Genomic DNA, 19,158 nt, shown 5'->3' with positions numbered 1-19,158 from the left:
TAAAGATTACATGTTCACCAATTGCAAAGATTAACTACGCTCTTTTAGAGGAAAATCAACTCCTTTATCCCGCGATTTGAAACGTTTACACTCTCTGTCTCTCCAAAGCGACTCTACTGAGTTGTAATGTGGAGGGCTTGTCGCCGACGCACAGGTATCAATTTATGACATGCATTAAGGGTTCAAGGAATACACCAAAGCACCATAATCGGCAGCCCACAATCTACGTGTTCATAGACACTATCCAAAGCACTCAATATTGAGTTCATGAAAGTGAGCTCGGACAGGTGATTAATGGCTACCGACAGAGACTGATAGAGCAACCACAATAAAATCAGTGGTGGCGCCGCACAACAGAACAAGCCAATGAGAGAAGTTGGAATTTTTTCTGATGAAATCGCAAATTTTTATGTTTTATACATGACATTATAAACTTCAAGGGGTGCGTTGTAGTAAAAACAGAAAAACTGATGAAACCGTTTTTAAAAAGCCGCGTGTAGTGTCAATAAAGAAAAAAGCTCTCAAAGTTTCCACATCAGTGGCAGGCCGTGAATGATTGGTCATCGATATTTTCCCATTTGAAGCTGTGGTAAAGAATCGAATATTAAGGTGCTCGTTGCGAATATTCTGTTTATCGATCCTTTTCTATAGGTTAAAGATCAATTGGACTACATTTTGCAATTCGGAACTACAATTTCTGACTCAGTTTAGAAACAACGTATGTACTATTACTTTTCCTATGCACATAAGTTTTTTTTTTACGGATGGGCCAGGAATTTCAGTTCTGAATTGCAAAATTTTGTCCAATTGATATATTATAGCACGCCACGCTACTGCTCCACACCGCGTTCGACCACTCCACGGACACGCTCCACTGTGCGCTATTGAGAAGTCGCGACAGATTGAGAGCGCGGTGTGTGGTCAGTTGGGTGAGCTGTGGAAGAAAATTGGTGGCTGAGATAAAAGTAGTGCAAAATCGAGAACGCTCACACCAATACTGCACGAGTCTGTCGCACTCATTATTAGCAAAAAACGTGTATGTACGTGGGATTTACATTGGATTTGCGTTGTTCTCGCTTAGCAGGGTGGTAGCCGGTTGCTAGAGGCGCTGACACACTCCTCGGTACTTTCAATTTCTGTCAAACTTGGAGTTTCGGTGTCGTGCTTCTAACGGAGGACAAGGTAGACTTCTAATGATAGCTTACGCTCCAACTGTCACTGCACGGTAGAGTCCTTGCACTCGGAAAATCCGTGTTGCCACGTGAGCTCCGAAAAGATTTGTTATGTTCAACAGAGGGGAAATAAGAAAAAGTTATACGTTTATACTTTGTTAATACATATATTCAAGCCACTAAACCAGCGCACTAAAGCGCTCCTTTTTCTGCATTCACGGTAGTTGTTGGTGAGAACGGTTTTTTTTCTCCTTCTCATTCATGGTGGGAGTGCTAATACATTATGTTCCTGCGCAGGATTGTTCACAGTGATGTACCATTAATGCGGTTCTAAGTCTATCAGAGAAAATTAGGTGTAGCAAGAGCAATTATTTTTTGTCAGACGCTTTGAGGGAATCATATAAAACCGATTAAGATGAGTCCAAAAAAAATAGGTAAAAATTAAAAAAAATTCTGTAGTCACGCCCATTTCCCAAGCTATCACTTTTTATGTTGAATGGTGCCATGTTCTGATGTGACATTTATCTCTTCCTTCCTTTTCCGAGCTATGGGACAGGTAGTAGAAGCAACTCACTGAAAAAGTAGTCTCTTGAATCAAGAGTCCAGGCTTTTGAAAAAAATGACAAGAAAGAGAATTTAGGATTAAATCGGATTTTTACTTCTTGAATCAAAAGAGAATCCGCTTTGTTTAGGAGGCTGGGCTCCAGATTCCAGCAAAAATTCACGTGATTCAAGAGTGTAGATTTCTTGTCGAATTTTTTAAGAGCCTGAGCTCTAATTCCAAGAGACTTTTCTCTAAACTCATGAAAAATTTAACAAGAAAGAGTACTCTTGATTTAATCAGAATTACTTGAATCAAAAGGAAATCCGCTTAATAAAGCGTCTAGGCGCGTCTCGATTCAAGTTAAAATCCGTATGAATCAATATATATCTCTTGTCGACTTTTTCAAGAGTCTGGACTCTAGATCCAAGAGACTTTTTTCCAGTGTGAGTTCAATTCGGGGACACCAAGGGTGGACGACGATATGACAACGACGAGGGAGAGGGCAGTAATACGTCAAGTGCAGTCCATAATGTTGGGTGCAGCGTGGAGCGGCGCGCGGCGCCGCAGAAGCGTGACGTAGGCGCTCAGCGCGGAGTGCAGCGGTGCAACCAATTGGATAAGGAGTAAGGAGCGAGGAACTATGTCAAGGGCAGCGCCAACGGTCCCGTCTTGGTCGCTGGAGCCCCGGCCCGGCTCTTGGGCACACCGCGGAAGACCCGCACGGCACGGCCCGGCCGCACGGAACTTGCATCTTCCACCTTCCTGCGGACCTGATCGCGTTCCGCACGGATCTCGACGGACGGCGCCCATTGTCCTATCGCAACTTGCCATCTGCAAACTTGACCTTCCTCAATCGCCCGCTCTCTACTTCTTCCTCGCGCATACTCGCCTGGACCATACTGTCTTGACGTCATTATTTGCTTGAGTACCTTTAGAGGGAGAGTATGGAGCGGGGACAAGAAACCCTTCCTTATGGACGATTGAGGAGCTCTCTGGAAAAAGGACATATCGCAAAAAATTGCATTTGAGATAAATAAGTTTGATGTTTCCATCATTCCTCTTTGGCCACTGACTGTGGCTTCGAAAATCGAGAAGGGGAAATCGGGAGTCCAGGCTGCGATGTAAGTTAACATAAGTAAAAAAGGAAGAGAGTAAGTAAGTAAAGTAAGTCAAGAGTAATAATGGAAACTTAAGTAAAATGAATTTTCCTCAAACGCGATTTTTTGTTATCTGCCCTTTTTCCGGAAAGTTTCTCTATGAAGGGAGCTGAGAGCAACAGTCATCATACCAACATATAATAGCTGGATGATGAGCTAAATCACTTAGTTGACGCAAAAATTACAGACGTATTCAAATGTATAAACTCAACTCACAAGAGAGAAATAATCCTTTAAAATGCACATTTAATGATGGCAGAAAATACAGAGATTAGTTTAAAGAGCGGAACAAATACGTAAAAGTTCCTGACAGAGGCTCAAAGCTTTGAAGAGGACCAAAGGAGTTGGTACGCGTAAGTATAAGGGAGCGGGCATCTGATTCCTGTGATCAAACTAACAATACTGACATATATGGCGCAACATTCTACAGCCTAAGTATGCATGGATTCAAATATTGATGTGCGACTTGCACGGCGTTCTGAGATAACTATTCGAGCACGCATGTGGTCAAATTGCCGTCGACGGGAATTGAAGGGGAATTTTGCGGGAGCAAGGACTAGATTGGCACGTTGTGAGAACATTACCACGTTATCAGACATCCATTAAAAATTCAGTTGTGAGACGAGTAGAAAGAGATCTCCATTCTTATTTTTCACGTTAACTTGGAATATTTGGAGATGAAATGTTGTAACTACTCAGAGTAAAATACGTTTTTTCAGATTTCAGTTTCTCATGAAATTAAACTCCCGGGATCAAATAAGGATAAGGCGCTTACATGATCCGTTTAAACTCTTAATACAATCGCAGATACCCGGGTATCCGCCGTCGATCACTAAGAGGTCCACTCCTTGAAAAATTGAATATCCATGGCAACTTGATTGCGTCCAAATTTCCCTTGCACGGACTGATACTCTTGATAGGAGTGAACCACCAGATAAAGTGCGAATTAAGCATTACAGCACATGTTTCTCAGAATTAGGTATTTACATTTTCAAAACACAGAAAGGGACAAACACTTGATTATTGAAAGGCAAACCGTTGTATTTCGCGATTCGATTCAAGTAGACTCTGAATTTTTCAACGGAACGGGAAATTCAAATTTTTCGTAACCAATGTTGAATTCAGACGATAGTATCTTAGATGGAGGATAATTTCAGAAATTTTCGTCGAGCAAATGGTGCTAAAGAAGAAACATACATCAAAATGCTTTAATTCGCACCTTGTCTACAGGTCCATTGGGAATATGCACTCGACCCTGAATCAGCAAACAGTATGACGTCGAAGGGTGAATCATGACCGCGACTTGGAGCTCGAGCGACGGACCAATGACCTGCGGACCAGTCGCGTGTCCGACATCAGATCAGTTTTGACACAACACAACTTGCGACTCGCCCAGAAGGGGTGAGGAAGCACCAAGGCGAGGAGCAGGGGTTCTGAGGGGGGCAAGGGCGAGAAGAGAGGAGAGAAAGGAGAGAGAGAGAGAGAGAGGGGCGCGTGAGGTGGGCGAACGGAGGGGAGCGCAGCGCGGGGCGGGGTGGGGAAAAGTTGAATGCACCTTGAGTGCAGCAGACAAGCGGTCTGGCGAGCCCCGGCAACAACGACTTGGGCGTAGCGTCGACGACCGGCGCGACGTCGATAGCTAGACGCGTCGCGGCGCGGCAGCGGGCGGGCGGGCGGGCGAGGAGCGCCGCTCTACTTGACTGCCTTAAACAAATCAGCTGGAAACGAACCTGTTGAGCGGAGTCCTCCTCATCTTCACTTCTTCATGACTCCCGGGAGACCCCGCGCCCCTCGCACCCCTCTCGCTCGCTCCACACACGGTTTACTCTAACGAAACGTCTTGACGATTTGCAGCGAGAGCGTTGTGCGGCGTCGTCGTGTCGAGAATTCTGGGTTTGATCGTTCTCTGATTTCTAGAGAAAGGTTCCCTGGTAAAAATTGGCAGTAGAATCTGTGTTCCAAAAAACCATAGACCTACGGCCGGCTTTAAGATTTCCAATAGCTTCTATAGCCGGCTACACAATTTCTTATAGCCGACAGTGATTAAGCAACTCACAGCCAGGCGATAAAGTGTATGCTAAACGTCACTAATTACGGATGCTAGGACTTAGTGAGTTTTTGGCCCACTGCTCTCTTTTTGGGCCGTAGTATCTTGATTTATTTTGCGAGGAAAGCTCCATACTTTTGATGGATGCCTGCCATTCCTTATACCTTAGAGCGCCTTCAATTTCTTATGATATTTTGTGTAATACCTCTGGTGTGAAATAGTTGCTTCAGACGCCGTGGCACGCTGCGGCGAGGCGAGCGGGCAGAGAGCACGAAACGCGCATTGGCGCCTACAAACCTAACAGGGATACTTCACGCATTGCGCAATGCGTGAAGTATCCCGTTGGGTTTGTAGGCACCAGTGCGTCGCCGCTCCGCTTTGTGTTAGGCTCTAATGTTTAATCTGGCGGAGTCAGCGTTATTCAACTCATGATTTTGAAATGTTTGCACATCCTGTATGGATTATTCTCGTTTTAATTGATGAAAAAAAAATATGTATTAAAGGAAAATATAATGTGTATTATATAAATATTAAGGTGGTTCCGTATCAAACTTAATGATTTCCAAAGTACACGAATTTCTACACAATTTCTTAGAGCCTTTTATACTCGATGGCGAAAAAGCAACAGTCAGGCGATAAAGTGTAAAGCCCGGCTATTAGGAACTATAGCCGGCTGCATAGTTTTTTATCGCTTCGTATAGCCCGGCCGTATGATTTTCTCAGCATTCTACAGCCAGCTATATGATTTTCTGTAGCCTTTTTCAGCCGGCTATAAGAATTCCTATGGTATTTTGAAACGCAGCTCTTATCGCCAATTTATACCAAGGTTTCTAGATGAAAACCTGGGGTTTCGTCTAAGAAAATTTACAGGTGTCTGGAAATTTGTAAATTTCATGTTAAAGAGGGAACCATTGCACCGCAGCTAATAACTTTGGTTTCCACAATGAACAATACATTAGAGGAGATTTGACCAAAGTTTCGAAACTGCTAAAATATATGAGTTTAAACGGAAAATTCCGCCTGATGACGCCACAAGACGGTAGATCTATAACTTCTGAATATATTTTTCTACAATTTTCCACATAGGAAAAAATTTTGAGAAATGCTGATGACGTCACAAGACGGCAGATCTATAACTTTTGAATATATTTTTCTACAATTTTCCACATAGGAAAAAATTGTGAGAAATGCTGCGAACACAGCTCATTAAGCTCTCTCGAATGAATCAATAAATATTTTCGTGCAAATTCTCCATCATCCTCCAAATTTGCTGGGCACAAACTAGATTTTTATTCGAATTTTGAATAAAAAAAAAAAAAAAGAAGGTACCCACCGCCTTTTCGCAAGAACAATCGACTCGCTCGAATCAAACGTCCTGACATTTTATCGGAAGAATTAATCACCGTACTGAGTCTAGAATTCTCTTTTTTCTCATTCCCTGATTTCCAAAAAGAAGAAGGTAAGATATAGTCTTTAATTTGACGAACTATGTTTTTTTCCGACGTGTAGAAAAATTAATATCAAATTTTCCAATTATCAAATGTAATATTCGATTATTCCGTTTGCGTCGTACTCGAACGAAATGCTCTAACGGCTTGTGGGGAGCACAGTTTGCGGTGTTCCTCTGATTTCCGAGGCAAAATGCCTTGCCAAAAATCGAGCGTATTTTCAGGACAATACATTTTTATAATTCGTCAAATCGTCAGAAAATATACTACATTTCTGCCCGGAATGTAAAAAAATGTATTAAATTGCGGTCATTTTTTTTCTTGCGTTTTGAAGCAGAGTCGACCTCTTTAAAAATCATATGATCTCGAAGCAGGGTTTGATGTCCACACAATCGCGAGGAAAGTGACTTCCCTTTCCGCTCTGTTGGTGTCGAATGTGACGAGGACGTTACGTATTTCATCAAAAAGCATAGATGCATCTATCCGAGCTTCATGGATGCGCGTGTTGCATACGCGCGGAGGTGAAGGCGTTTTGAATCTCAAGAAACTCACCGCCTCACCCGGTGCGCGACACTGGCGGCCTTTACTGATCGGATTAAAAATGACACGAGTGCCTTCAATTCTTCATTCATACTACAAAAACATCTTTTAAGAACATAAGGGACGACATTATTAAATTATTCTATGCTAAAAGTATGCGGTAAAATTAGGTTAGACGGCAAAATCATGCGAGCCGCGATCTTCATTACTTCCATGAAAAATTCGAAATCATTATCCTCGACCACTTTTTTTTATTGCATTTTTGTTAGAAATTCCGTTCCTCGTTTCCACGAAACTGATGAAGACGTCCGTTCGATATGCATTGAAGAGTCAATTTTCATGCTTAATTTTAATTAGCTTTCGTCTGTGCCATATCCAAGTAGTTGCATTCCTCAGTTACACAACCAACATTTAATCACCTGGAAGGAACGAACTAATGCGAGGGCATGCAAAAATTGCAATGGGATTTTTGCAGAAACTCAAATAAAGAACAGATATGCTCCTGCTCGTAGGAAAAAATAAACGAGACAAATATTTTTAATTAACGGTTTCTAGTGGATGGTATATGTGCATACGACGAACATTGAACGGATTTCACGACTGGTTTTTTTCCTCTTTGTTACTGCGCGTCGATGGGGCAAAAACCGAGAAATAGGGAGTAAAAAGTTCGCATTTAATTGGCAGGAGCTGCACCCAGCACATATGCTTGCACGCGCGCTGCCATGAAAATATGCGTGCATACCGTCGTGCACATTCAGAAGTTAAAAAAAAAAGAAAAAAAAAAAAAAAAAAAAAAAAAAAAAAAGACTTGAAATTTTTCGACGGCATAATGATTAAGTTTTAGAAGATTCCTGCCGCGCGAAAAGAATAAGTCACCTCAGTGGGAAATAACCAAAATTGGACTGAGTTCATCAGAGAGGAACCAACCCTTTTCGAAAAAATTGAGTTAAGAATGTTTTCGAGTTCGACTAGTCGTATATTTTCTCTTGCCAAAAACTCGAAGTCGAAAAAAAGAGATTCGTTTACAAAAAAAAGGGTTTAAAGTTTATTTTCTACATTGAGCTTTAGGTATGCATGAATAAAACTTCAGACCTCTTTGTCTCAGTTTCAACTGAATGTGGGTTGGTTCCTTTCTGATGAACTAAGGTCCAATTCATGGTGTTACCCATTTCACCGAGAGGACAGAGCTACACTAAGAAAGATAGCTGTGTTCGTGTGTTACATCCGGTTAATACGAGAGGAAAAACGCAAAATAATTTATATTTTACGTTGATTTCTGTGCAGTTTGCGCAACAGTCGCTTTCAAAAGTTGTGATTTCATTATCTGCACGGTATATTTTTACTCACTTCAAAGCGAAAAGGAAATGTACTTAAACTCTAAAAAAGGCACATCATGGTCTCTCATCAATAAGCCGAGTTTTTAAAGTAGAATCTCCAACTATGGGGGATGACTAAGTTTTGCTGTACAACAGGTGTGTTTCTAATCTTTAATACCTACTCGAAACATTACGTGTTCCGTTTTGAACTCATTTTTTTATCGTGTTTTCGTTGATGCTTGATCTAAGTTCCTGGAATTGTTTTAATTACATGTATATATTTGAATTATTTTGACCACAAGTAAAACAGGATGTAACGATATTCTTAAATTTAACATGCTGAATTATGCCCCCCCCCCCCAAAAAAAAAAGAAAGAAAGAAAGAAAGAAAAAAAAATGACAAAAAATCTGCAACGTTGCAAACCGCGATACAATGTTCGAGAAATTTATTTTAGGATAGTTCAGTCCAGATTTTTGTTTAGGTATATTTATTTCTCATGCATTTAGTTTGTCCGTTTGATGGCGTCGATTTAAGGTACATTTTAAAATTATGTTTCAACAAAATTCCACTACACAATTTTCCATGAAAAACGATAGCTTTAGACAAATGCTCGAACACCTGTTTATATTGCGCGACACAGCAAATTATTGCGTCAGATTCGAGCGAAAACAAGCTGCTACACTATTTAAAGGATAAACCACTGCAAACGTGATGCTGACATTCTGACGGTGTCATTGTGGAAATATGAGAGCACATAGAATTTGCAGATTGTTGAGCACTAGAACAGGTGATCTACGTTCAAACTGAAAGTACGCAAGCCACTGGTTATTTTTCACACCTTGATAGAAAATTGTGTTGGACGCTCAACTTGATCGCTTTGGAAAATCCCTAGTGATGGATATAGATTTCCAGCAAGACGATGAATGATGATTAAATTGCTGTTGAGTGCAAGAATTGGAACAAGAATAAATAACATGTGAATATTTAACGCTGAATTCTGTTTGGAATGATGAAAGTGCATCATGAAAGCATCAGGAGCATGTAAATATAAAATTTTAAAAAAAGGAAAGAAAATACAAATGTAAATATTTATCACACGTGAATATAAGATAGAATTGCCTGAATTTCCCTGTAAATATTTTTCCCGGTCGCAGGGGCTTTATTATTAACTCATGTATTTTATCGTATATTCCAAGCCTCGATGAACTGTTGAATTGCAAAATGAATAAGGCGAGTTTAAACAGAAATCAAATGGACAAGAATGAGCAGAGTGGAATCTTTTGAGAATATTTTATTTTCTCGTTATGTAGAAAATAATACAATGATTGCCCCTAGTTGCAGAAAAAGAATACCAATAAAAAATTAAAAACCCTTGAACTTAGTAAAACTGCAAGACTTCGAAATTTCAGATTAAGGAGCCTAGTAAATTAAAACTTATGGTCGTATCACGAAAATTTTAGATCTGGGGCCCAGGGAGGGTTTTTTTTTTGGGGGGGGGGGGGGATTCTGTTACGGACCCTACCGGCGGAGGGAGAAGGGAAGACGAAATTGTAGGAACTGTGATAATTTTTCACTACTGCACCAACTTTTTAAGGTTGAGACATTTTGCGTGAATAAGAAACGTTAAGTCGTAAGAATGCTGTTCTGTTCCTCTGAGTTTTAGAAAATTTCACGCTGGAGCAGCTAATGGCTCAAGGCGGGAGTATAAAACTGGGCATTGTCAACAAATTTTACGATACCCTCAAATATTTATTTTCTAACACTTTTAGAAGGCTTTAAAAAATAGCACCTCCAGATTGAAATTCCGAAGGCCGGTATAATGAATAGACTGAATCTAATCATACCGAATGTTCAAAGCAAGAATGATAAAGAAAACGATGTAGAGAGAGAGATAGACAGGAAACCCCCCCAAATTATCAGCGGTATAGTGGAACTAGGGGAAAAAATGAAGCGACTTGATTTAAACAAAGCCTGGTAAGAATTTTTAAAATCCGATTTTCCTTGCAAGTCATAGAAATCACTTAACTACCAATTTTCTATTGTCTTCGATTATTATGATAAACAGAGCTGCATTTCGAGACGTTTCGTAGACTACAATTTGGAATGTTGCTCATCCAGTCATGCAGAGGGGAAAAATAAAAAAAAAAAAAAAAAAAAAAAAAAAAAAAAAAAAAAAAAAATTGCATGCAATTTATCGGGTGCTTACCTAATGTTGTGGGTTTTGGTGAAAATTTAACTGTACTTGTTTTTATCTCCTCTTTTTTTGATCACATAGTTGTAAGTATTGTTTTGGAATTTGGTGATAGGACAAGTCATAAGTTAACACTGATATTACGGGCGGCTTACTCACATGCAGGATTAAAATTCTTTGGACGTGACTAGACACGGGAAAAACGAAATTCCCAGAATTTGAGGAACTCTATTTATAATCCGGAAAATTGAAAATTCACTAGGTATTTTCCTAGCGATCCCCCAGAGATTTTGCACGTTCACGCTTGGATCTCTAATCCAGTGTAGGAAGTCAATAATCAATCATGACGGTTCATTTGTACGTATAGGCATCCAATAGATTAACACGAGTCAAGAAATTATTCTCGCCTTTACTCTCGTAGTTGTGTGGCAGCACCCAAAAATACGCACGTGGCCGCAGTCAAGAGGTTTTAAGTTCTATTCAAGCAATTATACATAAATGTAATTTTTATTGAGCGATAGAACAAATTGCAGTATCAAGTAATGGCGTAAGTGAATTATACTGCATTCCCGATATTGATTTGAAAAAAATTATGGATATTGAGAAATCATACTGCAAAACTGAATGACATGATCGAATTTTTCTTGAGGAAGCCATGAGAAAAATTGGCTTAATTTGAGGAAAAACGCCATTCAATAAAATACTTAATCCAGGGATTTTAAAAATCAATGAACGGAAAAATAAAGGAAGTGAATTTTAAGAGGTATAGTGAGGGTTGATAGCATAGTCACGTGGATTAAAACATTTTGTTGAACTATCGAGTATCGAAAAGAAAGTCCTATAGTGATATTTCACGCAGTTTTCGTTGAAAATAATTACGAGTATCGGCACTAAAGGAGTGGTTATTTAGTTCTTAAACTTTGCGCATTATGTGTCTCGGCCAAAGCACCAAACAAAATTAATTCGATCAGAATCTGCTCGGTGACGAGAGCAAAAAAAATTGATCGGCCAAAATTAAAGCAAAATCGAAATGTACCTACCTAAAATTTAAACTTGTAGTAAAATTCATTATGATTTTATTCCTTATCCTTTTATTTATTCGATTTAACGTGGTATTCGTTGAGCACAAATAAACAAGCCGACCTAAAAAAAGTTGCGGATGTTATTTGTTTCAAAATAAACGTATTCTAATCGGTGTAATATGAACGTTAACCATGCAGCTAAGCGCACATTAAAAATCGATTATTTACGTAGATGCATTTCATCGCAGTTACGTCAGTTCCTGAATATTTGCCGGTAAAATGCACTTTAAAGAAGGTTCTACTATGTTCTACAACCCTAAACAGTCTATGTTCTAGAAAAACTCTGAAAAAAAAAACCAGTCTAAATTTGGAATCTATTTGACCGCACTGGATATATCAGAGGAATTAAAACTCGGCGCCGCGCCGTATGGTTATTTTATTTGATGATAAAACGAGAGACGTATCAACACGATAACTGATAATTATATTTTTCACTGAGATTAAAGAAAACGAGTGAGTGATAAGAAAAAGAGACATGTCGCCATCTATAGTGAAATATCAATAGAAACGCATCGAAACATGATCTGAAATTTACGTGTTGAGGTTCAGTAACACGATCAAATTGAGCCATCAAATTGGGCCTCTCATTGGTCGCATCCTCACCTTAGGTGTTTTGTCATTAATCATAGCTTCAGTTTGATATCTCAATTTGATCGTGTAACTGAACCTCAAGACTCGCGGAAGCGCTTCAGTGCCCTCTTTCGAACTGAGGCGCGAATTTTCGAATTGACGGCATGCGCAACACGACGCGACGCTTGAAATTTGGGAATCGCGAGGTATAGATGATTGTTGAGGGACGGACTAATTTTTAATAACACAAGAATAAAGCTAAACGCCAAACGGAAAGAGCACAGGGAACGCTATGAATTGAAAATCAAGTGCAAAAATAAACACAGTGAATTAGGGGATCGTGTGAATAATACAGTAAGTGGGTGCACAATCAAAATATAACAGGGTGGCACTTACCATGAATTGGTCGAGGTCGAAATAAAATTTGACGAAGCACGTCGTACAGATCCTTCAAGAGTTGATCCAGCCTCTTGTAGTGATCTTCGGTCTCCTCGTCCGAGGGTAAATTAAACGGAATCGCCATGATAAAATATTCCAATTAGCAAAAGGGAACAAGTATTCACAATTTGAAAATAAAACGATGCGCGAGAACCGCTAGGGCACGAAAAACTTTTTCTTCTTCAGAGTATCGGTTAAATACAAATTGAACTGTAGAAAGTGCTCATAAATCCATTTAGCTAAATTTTTCATATTAGTAAAAACACAGAGTTAATTTCGATATTCACACTTCCATACGAAACGAAAATCAATTTCAATTGCGATGAAAAGATGTAAACATGAGGGCAGCACGAAACGCGGAACTTTGCTGAACTCGAATTGGTTTAAACTGAAAAAAAAACACAAGTTGCACAAACGGATTTAATTATCACGAGAACTACAATTCAGAAATAATCCGATAGCTTTCACACTAGCTACGAGCTCCTGCTCTGAACGTCTACTGTGGCGAGCGACTCAGTACTACTTGTGGAGCGGACATGGGGCTCCGATCTTTCCCGCTCTATTCCCCCACCAAGATGTTTCCACTACCACGTGATCTACGCAGACCAATCCAGCCCGTTTGGACATTTCGCCTTAACACTTTATGGGACAGGTTTTGTTTTCCTATTTTTTCTCTTTTCTTTTCATCTCTTTCCATGTTTTGGTCGCCTCTCTTTCTTTCCTCTGTCATTCTCTGCCCCGATTTTATTTGTGATCTGCGTTAAAAGTTTCTTCTTCCTCGCAGGTGAGCTATCTCTAAAAAGGAACAAGACTGCGCGTCTGAGTCTGCGCTTGGCCCCGGTTCGCTCTTTTTATGATTATGAAATTTTGTTAAGAGGCATTTTTTCCGAGGGCTCGTTTCGCTTCAGTTACTTGTCTAATTTTCATTTGGCTAAAAAAATTAATCTGGGCACCACACTTGGTTACCCCGATCAATTAATGCGATTTATCAATGAAATAATATAATTCGAGAATTTGACTTTTATCAGTGGATTAGTACTGAAAATTTTCATTTTTTTTGCTTTACCATCAATTTTTACCACACCACTTTAAATCTACAGAGGGTTTTAATTTCTTCATTTGCTTTCCAACGCAGCTCTAAATTACGTTGAACCTAAATTCAAACTATCACGACTGTGAATTAACTCGGGGGGGGGGGGGGGGAGGGTCGAGACTGTAAGCCTCAAAGACGGTCAGGAGCAAGAGGGCTTGCCTGCCAGGGCGGCGTGTTGGGGTGTCCGCTTATTTTTTTTCCCCTCTTTTTTTATTTGTTTATTTTTTTTTTTTTTTTAAGTTTAAAATTTAATTTCAAGCTGTTTTTATCTATTTTTTCTTTTGAATATTGCTCAGATATGACCTCTTGATATTGCATAGACCCTCCTAGTCAGCTGTTTTTAATTTGTCTAAAATCTTTCAAATTGATGACCACACTCAAAAACCGCTTACTCATTTTAGTTTGCTACATTGCATTGTAGACCTCCTCATATTATTTTTCTACGCGCGGTGCATTTTCTTGGATATATCTTCATCCAAGCAAAAAAATCGTCTTCTTTTCCTTTGAAAGTAGGTATGAGAAGTCGAACTTTCAAAACACCGCAATCGAGACTATTTATTTTTCGAGTTTAGTCATCGATTCATAGACGCACAGTCAGCTACATTGAAAGTGCCTCTTGTTTGTGTTTACTTAATTGACGTCTTTCAGCGCGTGTCCAAAACTTTTCCTGGAAGTTGGTTTCTTGGATTTGGAGCAGGGGCCCAAATACGGGGGGCACGGGTGTGGGGCTGAGGCAAGAGGGAGGGGGGGGGCATAGCGCCACGACGCGACGAGACGCGTCGCGACGTATCAGTTCGTATTGCTGATTATCAGAGAAGAATCACAACTAACCTTAAACTTGGGTCCATTAACCTCGCCTGCACTTCGAATCCGACCGACTTTTATTTGCCTCTCCACTCACTCTTCGCCGTCTCTCCTTCCAATTTCGACGCATCATGCGTGGGTTGTTCATCTCCTTTATTCCCTCCTCTTCGCTCATCTTTCTCCTCTTTAAATCGCTTCCAACTCTGCATCAAGTTTTGGCGCCGCGACGAGGTGCCTCCAGCCAGGTCTTAGGATCATATGAAGTCACCTCTGGCCATTTAGTCGCTTAATCTCTAAGCCCCCCAAAAAAGCCTGCATTGAGAAAACAAATTCGGTCACTATCCACGGTGTTTTGTATCGGCTGTAATGTTCGGTTCGTGTAGCCGTACCTAGGAATTGTATCTCGTAATCGAGATTTCAAATTAAACCGAACTGTGGAAAAAGCTCGGTTGTGTCGGTACACAGTGTAAAGCAACAATACGACTAGATTACGGTGACTTGAACCGAAAAGCACGACCGAGAAGGGAGACCGTATTGGCGGATTACGTGAGCGAATTTTTTTCTCAGTAATGAGAGGGAATTTTTTGAAACTTCTTTTTTACGTAATGAAACTCGCCTCTGAGCAATATTTCTTGTCCCAGATTTAACACCATATCTCAGGTGAGATACAACGTTAGCATGGTAAAAAATGAGGGCATTTCGCATGTTGCCGCGCTAAGGAAGAACGCCGTATGAGCCTTTAGACGGTGTCATATTTCCTTCAATAAAAACCAAATTTACTGTGAAAATCGTGAATATTTTTCTTAAAAAAATTTCGGACAATTTTTTCGCAATTTTACCTAAAATATCTACAAATTTCAAGGAAAAAGTGTGCACAATTCTCCTCAAAAATACATGTTTTATCCAAGGAAATTTGGCAACTCTAGGATGTTCATACGGCGTTCTTCCTTAGCATGGCAGTATGGTACAACTTTTGAGAGAATTTGTCCACCCCATTAAAGCTTTGGATCTTGTTAATTAGTGAGTTGATTGAGTTATTCAGAGTCAATATGAGTTCCCAGGAGTTCAGTTCCAGGATTTGGCAGGAAGGAAAAGAGTGTAGTCCATGATTTTGCCGGTATGTGACAGGAACTGGAATCCCATGCCCGCACATAAAATGACGCACTTCTCATTAGTATAAAGTGTTCTCCTTTTGCTTAAAATACAGTCACATGGCCAAGCGATTCGAAAGTAAGAAAAAGCAAAATTTTCCTCATGATCATCAAGTGGTTGGAATTAAGGAGAATATCTGAAATTAGGTGATTTGAGTCGCAGGACAATACTGAACACGAAAAAACAGTTTTTTCACTGAAATTCTGGCTTAAAAATGCGAGGCATCTATGCCAACCCGGTACAAAAGTGGCAGGGGTTATCCCCTAAAATTGTGGTACTACCCTAATTTGTTGGATAATATGGGCATTTCAAATTAATGATGGTAGTACCGAAACATCCTGCTTAGTAATGTAATTTATTGAATTACAACCAAAATTAATTGGAAATGACCAAGTTTGTCCTTATAACCCCTATCACCTTTTTTCGTGGAAATAGTACCCCTATAGTACCCCGAATATTCTGACGGGTGGCTCAAGGGGCCTTTGCAGGACTCCTTTAAAGGTCCCAAAATTTGAAAAACCCTCGTAAAAGAGGTCCTTAGGTCAGTGGAGGGGTGGGGGGGGGGGTATCCACGAGGAGAGGCCCTCAAAACGTATCGCCATCCCAAAAATTTTCAAACCAGGCCGACACTTCATCCATGGTTGTTAGGAATTATTTCCGACGAATTGCAAAGTATCGGGCACTCATTTTGGGAGATGGCTTTTCCTAAAATGCCCCGAATTAGATTTTGTTAGTAATTTATTTAATTTCGCCACTGTGGTGTAAACTAAAGATATTTTAATTTTGAGATTTTAACCGTAGATTTTTAGCCAATTTGACATAAGTATTAAATTATTAGCCAGACATTATCTTCTAAAATCAAAACAAAGGCCATCACTATTCTCTGTGGGTCCTACCGTAAAACTGGAGCCCAGCGGGCGTAACTCAGCATCCGAACCAGGGGTCGGATACAATAGATCCAGCAATGTCAGCGCGTAGGGCATGGAGTAAAAACAGATCTTTTAATCCCTGCCACCTGTTCGCGCAGATTTTGCGGAGCTGGATGATCCCGAGGTTTTTCTTGAAAAGTTTGCAAGTAAGAACCTGTTCAAGGCCGCCTTGCCTCTCCCCTCGCGGTGGAACTGGTGCGGCGCCTTCATCGTAGCCTTTCGCATTTTCGCCCTTTGTTTGCCATATATCTTTGAGTACCTTTTCCACTTCAATAGCCTCATCAAATCTCGCATTCCTGAATTCAGATGAGAACCACCGGTAGCTCTACCTCTTTTTCTTTGTTTTCTTTTTTTGGCGAGATTAATGGGATGAGCATGCTCAACGTGAGGATTTATTGGTGTTGGATGTCTCTAATTCTAAAACTTGAATCCTACGTCCAATCGAGGAGAAATAAATAAAGCAGTAAAATCAGCTCGCCAGGTAGAGCAGCGGTGTGAAGTCAGTTTTTTTTTTGGAGAAATGAAGCCAATTTTTTTTTTTTTACAAATTGAGAAGAAAAAATAAAAATTAAATATACAACTTTTTTTACCAAAAGATAAACGAAACTTTTGACTGGAAAAAACCCTCCAACCCAGAGGTCCCGGCATTGAATACCAATCGGACAGAATTTAGAGACCTCACTCCTTTCCAAGGTAGACAAGCGTGTATCTTAGTTCTTACCCCATCTTCCATTCTCTTTTCCCCTCATCCTTCACGATTCACTGCTTCTCTTGTTAATAATGCTCTTGAAAATGTCTGTTAAAATTGTTCAAAAATAATGAAACCTAGACTTTCACACATGGTAAAGGATATTACTCGGTTAGATTTTGGGAAATTCTCCTTAACAGGAAAAGTTAACGAGGTATATGTTGGATTACTTGCAATTTCAATATTTTTATAGCAGACATTTTACAACATCTTAGTGTGTGACTTCTAACAAGCAAAAAATCAACTTCAAAAATTTTGAGTGGAACCTTTTTATGCTATAGAATTTGGCTTTGAAGGTGACACTAAGGTTATCATTAATAAAGGGGGAGATTATTTGGTTTTATAGCATGGAGTTCAATGAGGTGAAGCTCTAGAGAACGATCAAAATTGACTGAAAACAAATAGGTACCAGGCTGTAGGTACACTTTTTTTTCGAAGTACGGTCTGATAATTTTTTGTCAAGTGTTCTAAAGTCCCTGCTGGAGTGACAGGAATTCCTGCTTTGACGTCTTGGGATCGTATTTTGATGCTTGAAACTTATAAGTCAGCAAAAAATATAATTGCAACTGTCCAAAATCTTTGTTGCTGGGCGAAGTCCAATATGAGGGGGGGGGGGGGGGCGTATTGGTACCCCAAGCCCAGCGCCAAAGGTACCAGTACCAGTACCTGACCCATAGTATTGGGAAAATCGAGTTAGTGACGTATTGGAAATCTACAAGAACGGTTCTGCGTGGAAAATCGTGTAGCCCTATCTTATGCCATGGTGTATGATGGCTCTCAGTGTTATCGCATTACTTTCTGTAACTCATTCGGATTTAACCAGCAAAACATAATTCCTTGACCAGCGCAAGATGCGAGAATGCGTCGAGGACAGAGTGACATCGGTAGACAAATGGATCACAAGCCAGGGAAAGAACCGAGACATCATACACATTTCCTCATCAAAAGTTCATACAAAACATATGAAACGTGTCGAAAATGTGTGTCAACACATCAGTAAATGTTCGGATTTACTGTTTGTGTTAAAATTAGAATTAGTGCATTAAACTTGGTACCTACTTTAATGATATTCATGGTCTTTGTCGTCAGTGAATTCGCAGACAGATGGCCAGGGGCTCATCGTCCTCCATATGAAATAGCTACGATAATATTGAGAAAATGTTGAGATGGTCGGAGCATCGGTACCCTCGGTGATCAGCATTGCATTATGATCGAATGCTCTCTGACAATTTGAAAAACTCAGGTCTGATTTTTCTCCGTCTCCACAAGGTTAGCCTGCAAGCCAGGGACGAGGCCAGCAACAGCGGGGCATGCGGAGAGGGGAGGGGGAGATGTAGATGGAGGGGTGTGGGGGAAAAGGAGCAAGTTTATACTGATTGTTGCATTCGATCAGGACACGATGAGCTCGACGCGGACAACCCGCGAGTGGCGTTGCCTTGTTTCATGATAAAAAGTTTTATTCCAAGGAAATACATGTGATAATATCACGATGTACTGATATCTAAAGCTAAATGTAAACAAATGAACTGGAAGGCATTATTTTTGAGCATCAGAGTAACTTTAAATGATTTTTTTTTGCTGGGCTATGCTGAATGTTATCTGATGTGTTATACGTGGGTATAAATCGAAAAAAATAAAAACAACGACACAAATTTGGTATTTTGATATTGAAGTGAAACTGAATTCTCTCTAATTACGTCATAGTACAATCTTGATTACATAAAGAGAAGAAATCATAATGAAGGAGTAATAAAAGGCCGAGAAAAAAGTTGCCTGCCTTAATAATTTCAATTTGTGACAGTCATTTTACAATTGTTGTATAGATATACATCACGTTCAAAGATACTCCTTACTTTGTCCTGGCCGATTTTAAATTCAAAATTAAAAAGAAAAAAAATTGTCATAGTAACTGCAGCGAACTTAGGT

The 19,158-nt window shown here is 39.9% G+C and overlaps 1 protein-coding gene across 1 annotated transcript in view; it reads right to left on the bottom strand.

The window, feature by feature from the left end:
• Positions 1 to 13,170, bottom strand: part of LOC109031693 (uncharacterized) — a 41,078-nt gene extending 27,908 nt beyond the window's left edge. Inside the window, exon 1 of the mRNA XM_019043363.2 lies at positions 12,465 to 13,170. Within this exon, the coding sequence (XP_018898908.2) occupies positions 12,465 to 12,591 (127 nt within the window). The 5' untranslated portion in view covers positions 12,592 to 13,170. The remainder of the gene's footprint in view (positions 1 to 12,464) is intronic.
• Between the last annotated feature and the right edge of the window lie 5,988 nt (positions 13,171 to 19,158).

This window comes from Bemisia tabaci, chromosome 5 (assembly GCF_918797505.1).
Source record: "Bemisia tabaci chromosome 5, PGI_BMITA_v3".
In the NCBI taxonomy this organism is placed as follows: domain Eukaryota; kingdom Metazoa; phylum Arthropoda; class Insecta; order Hemiptera; family Aleyrodidae; genus Bemisia; species Bemisia tabaci.
Note: the sequence above shows the minus strand (reverse complement) of the source record. Positions and strands in the feature narration are given on the sequence as shown.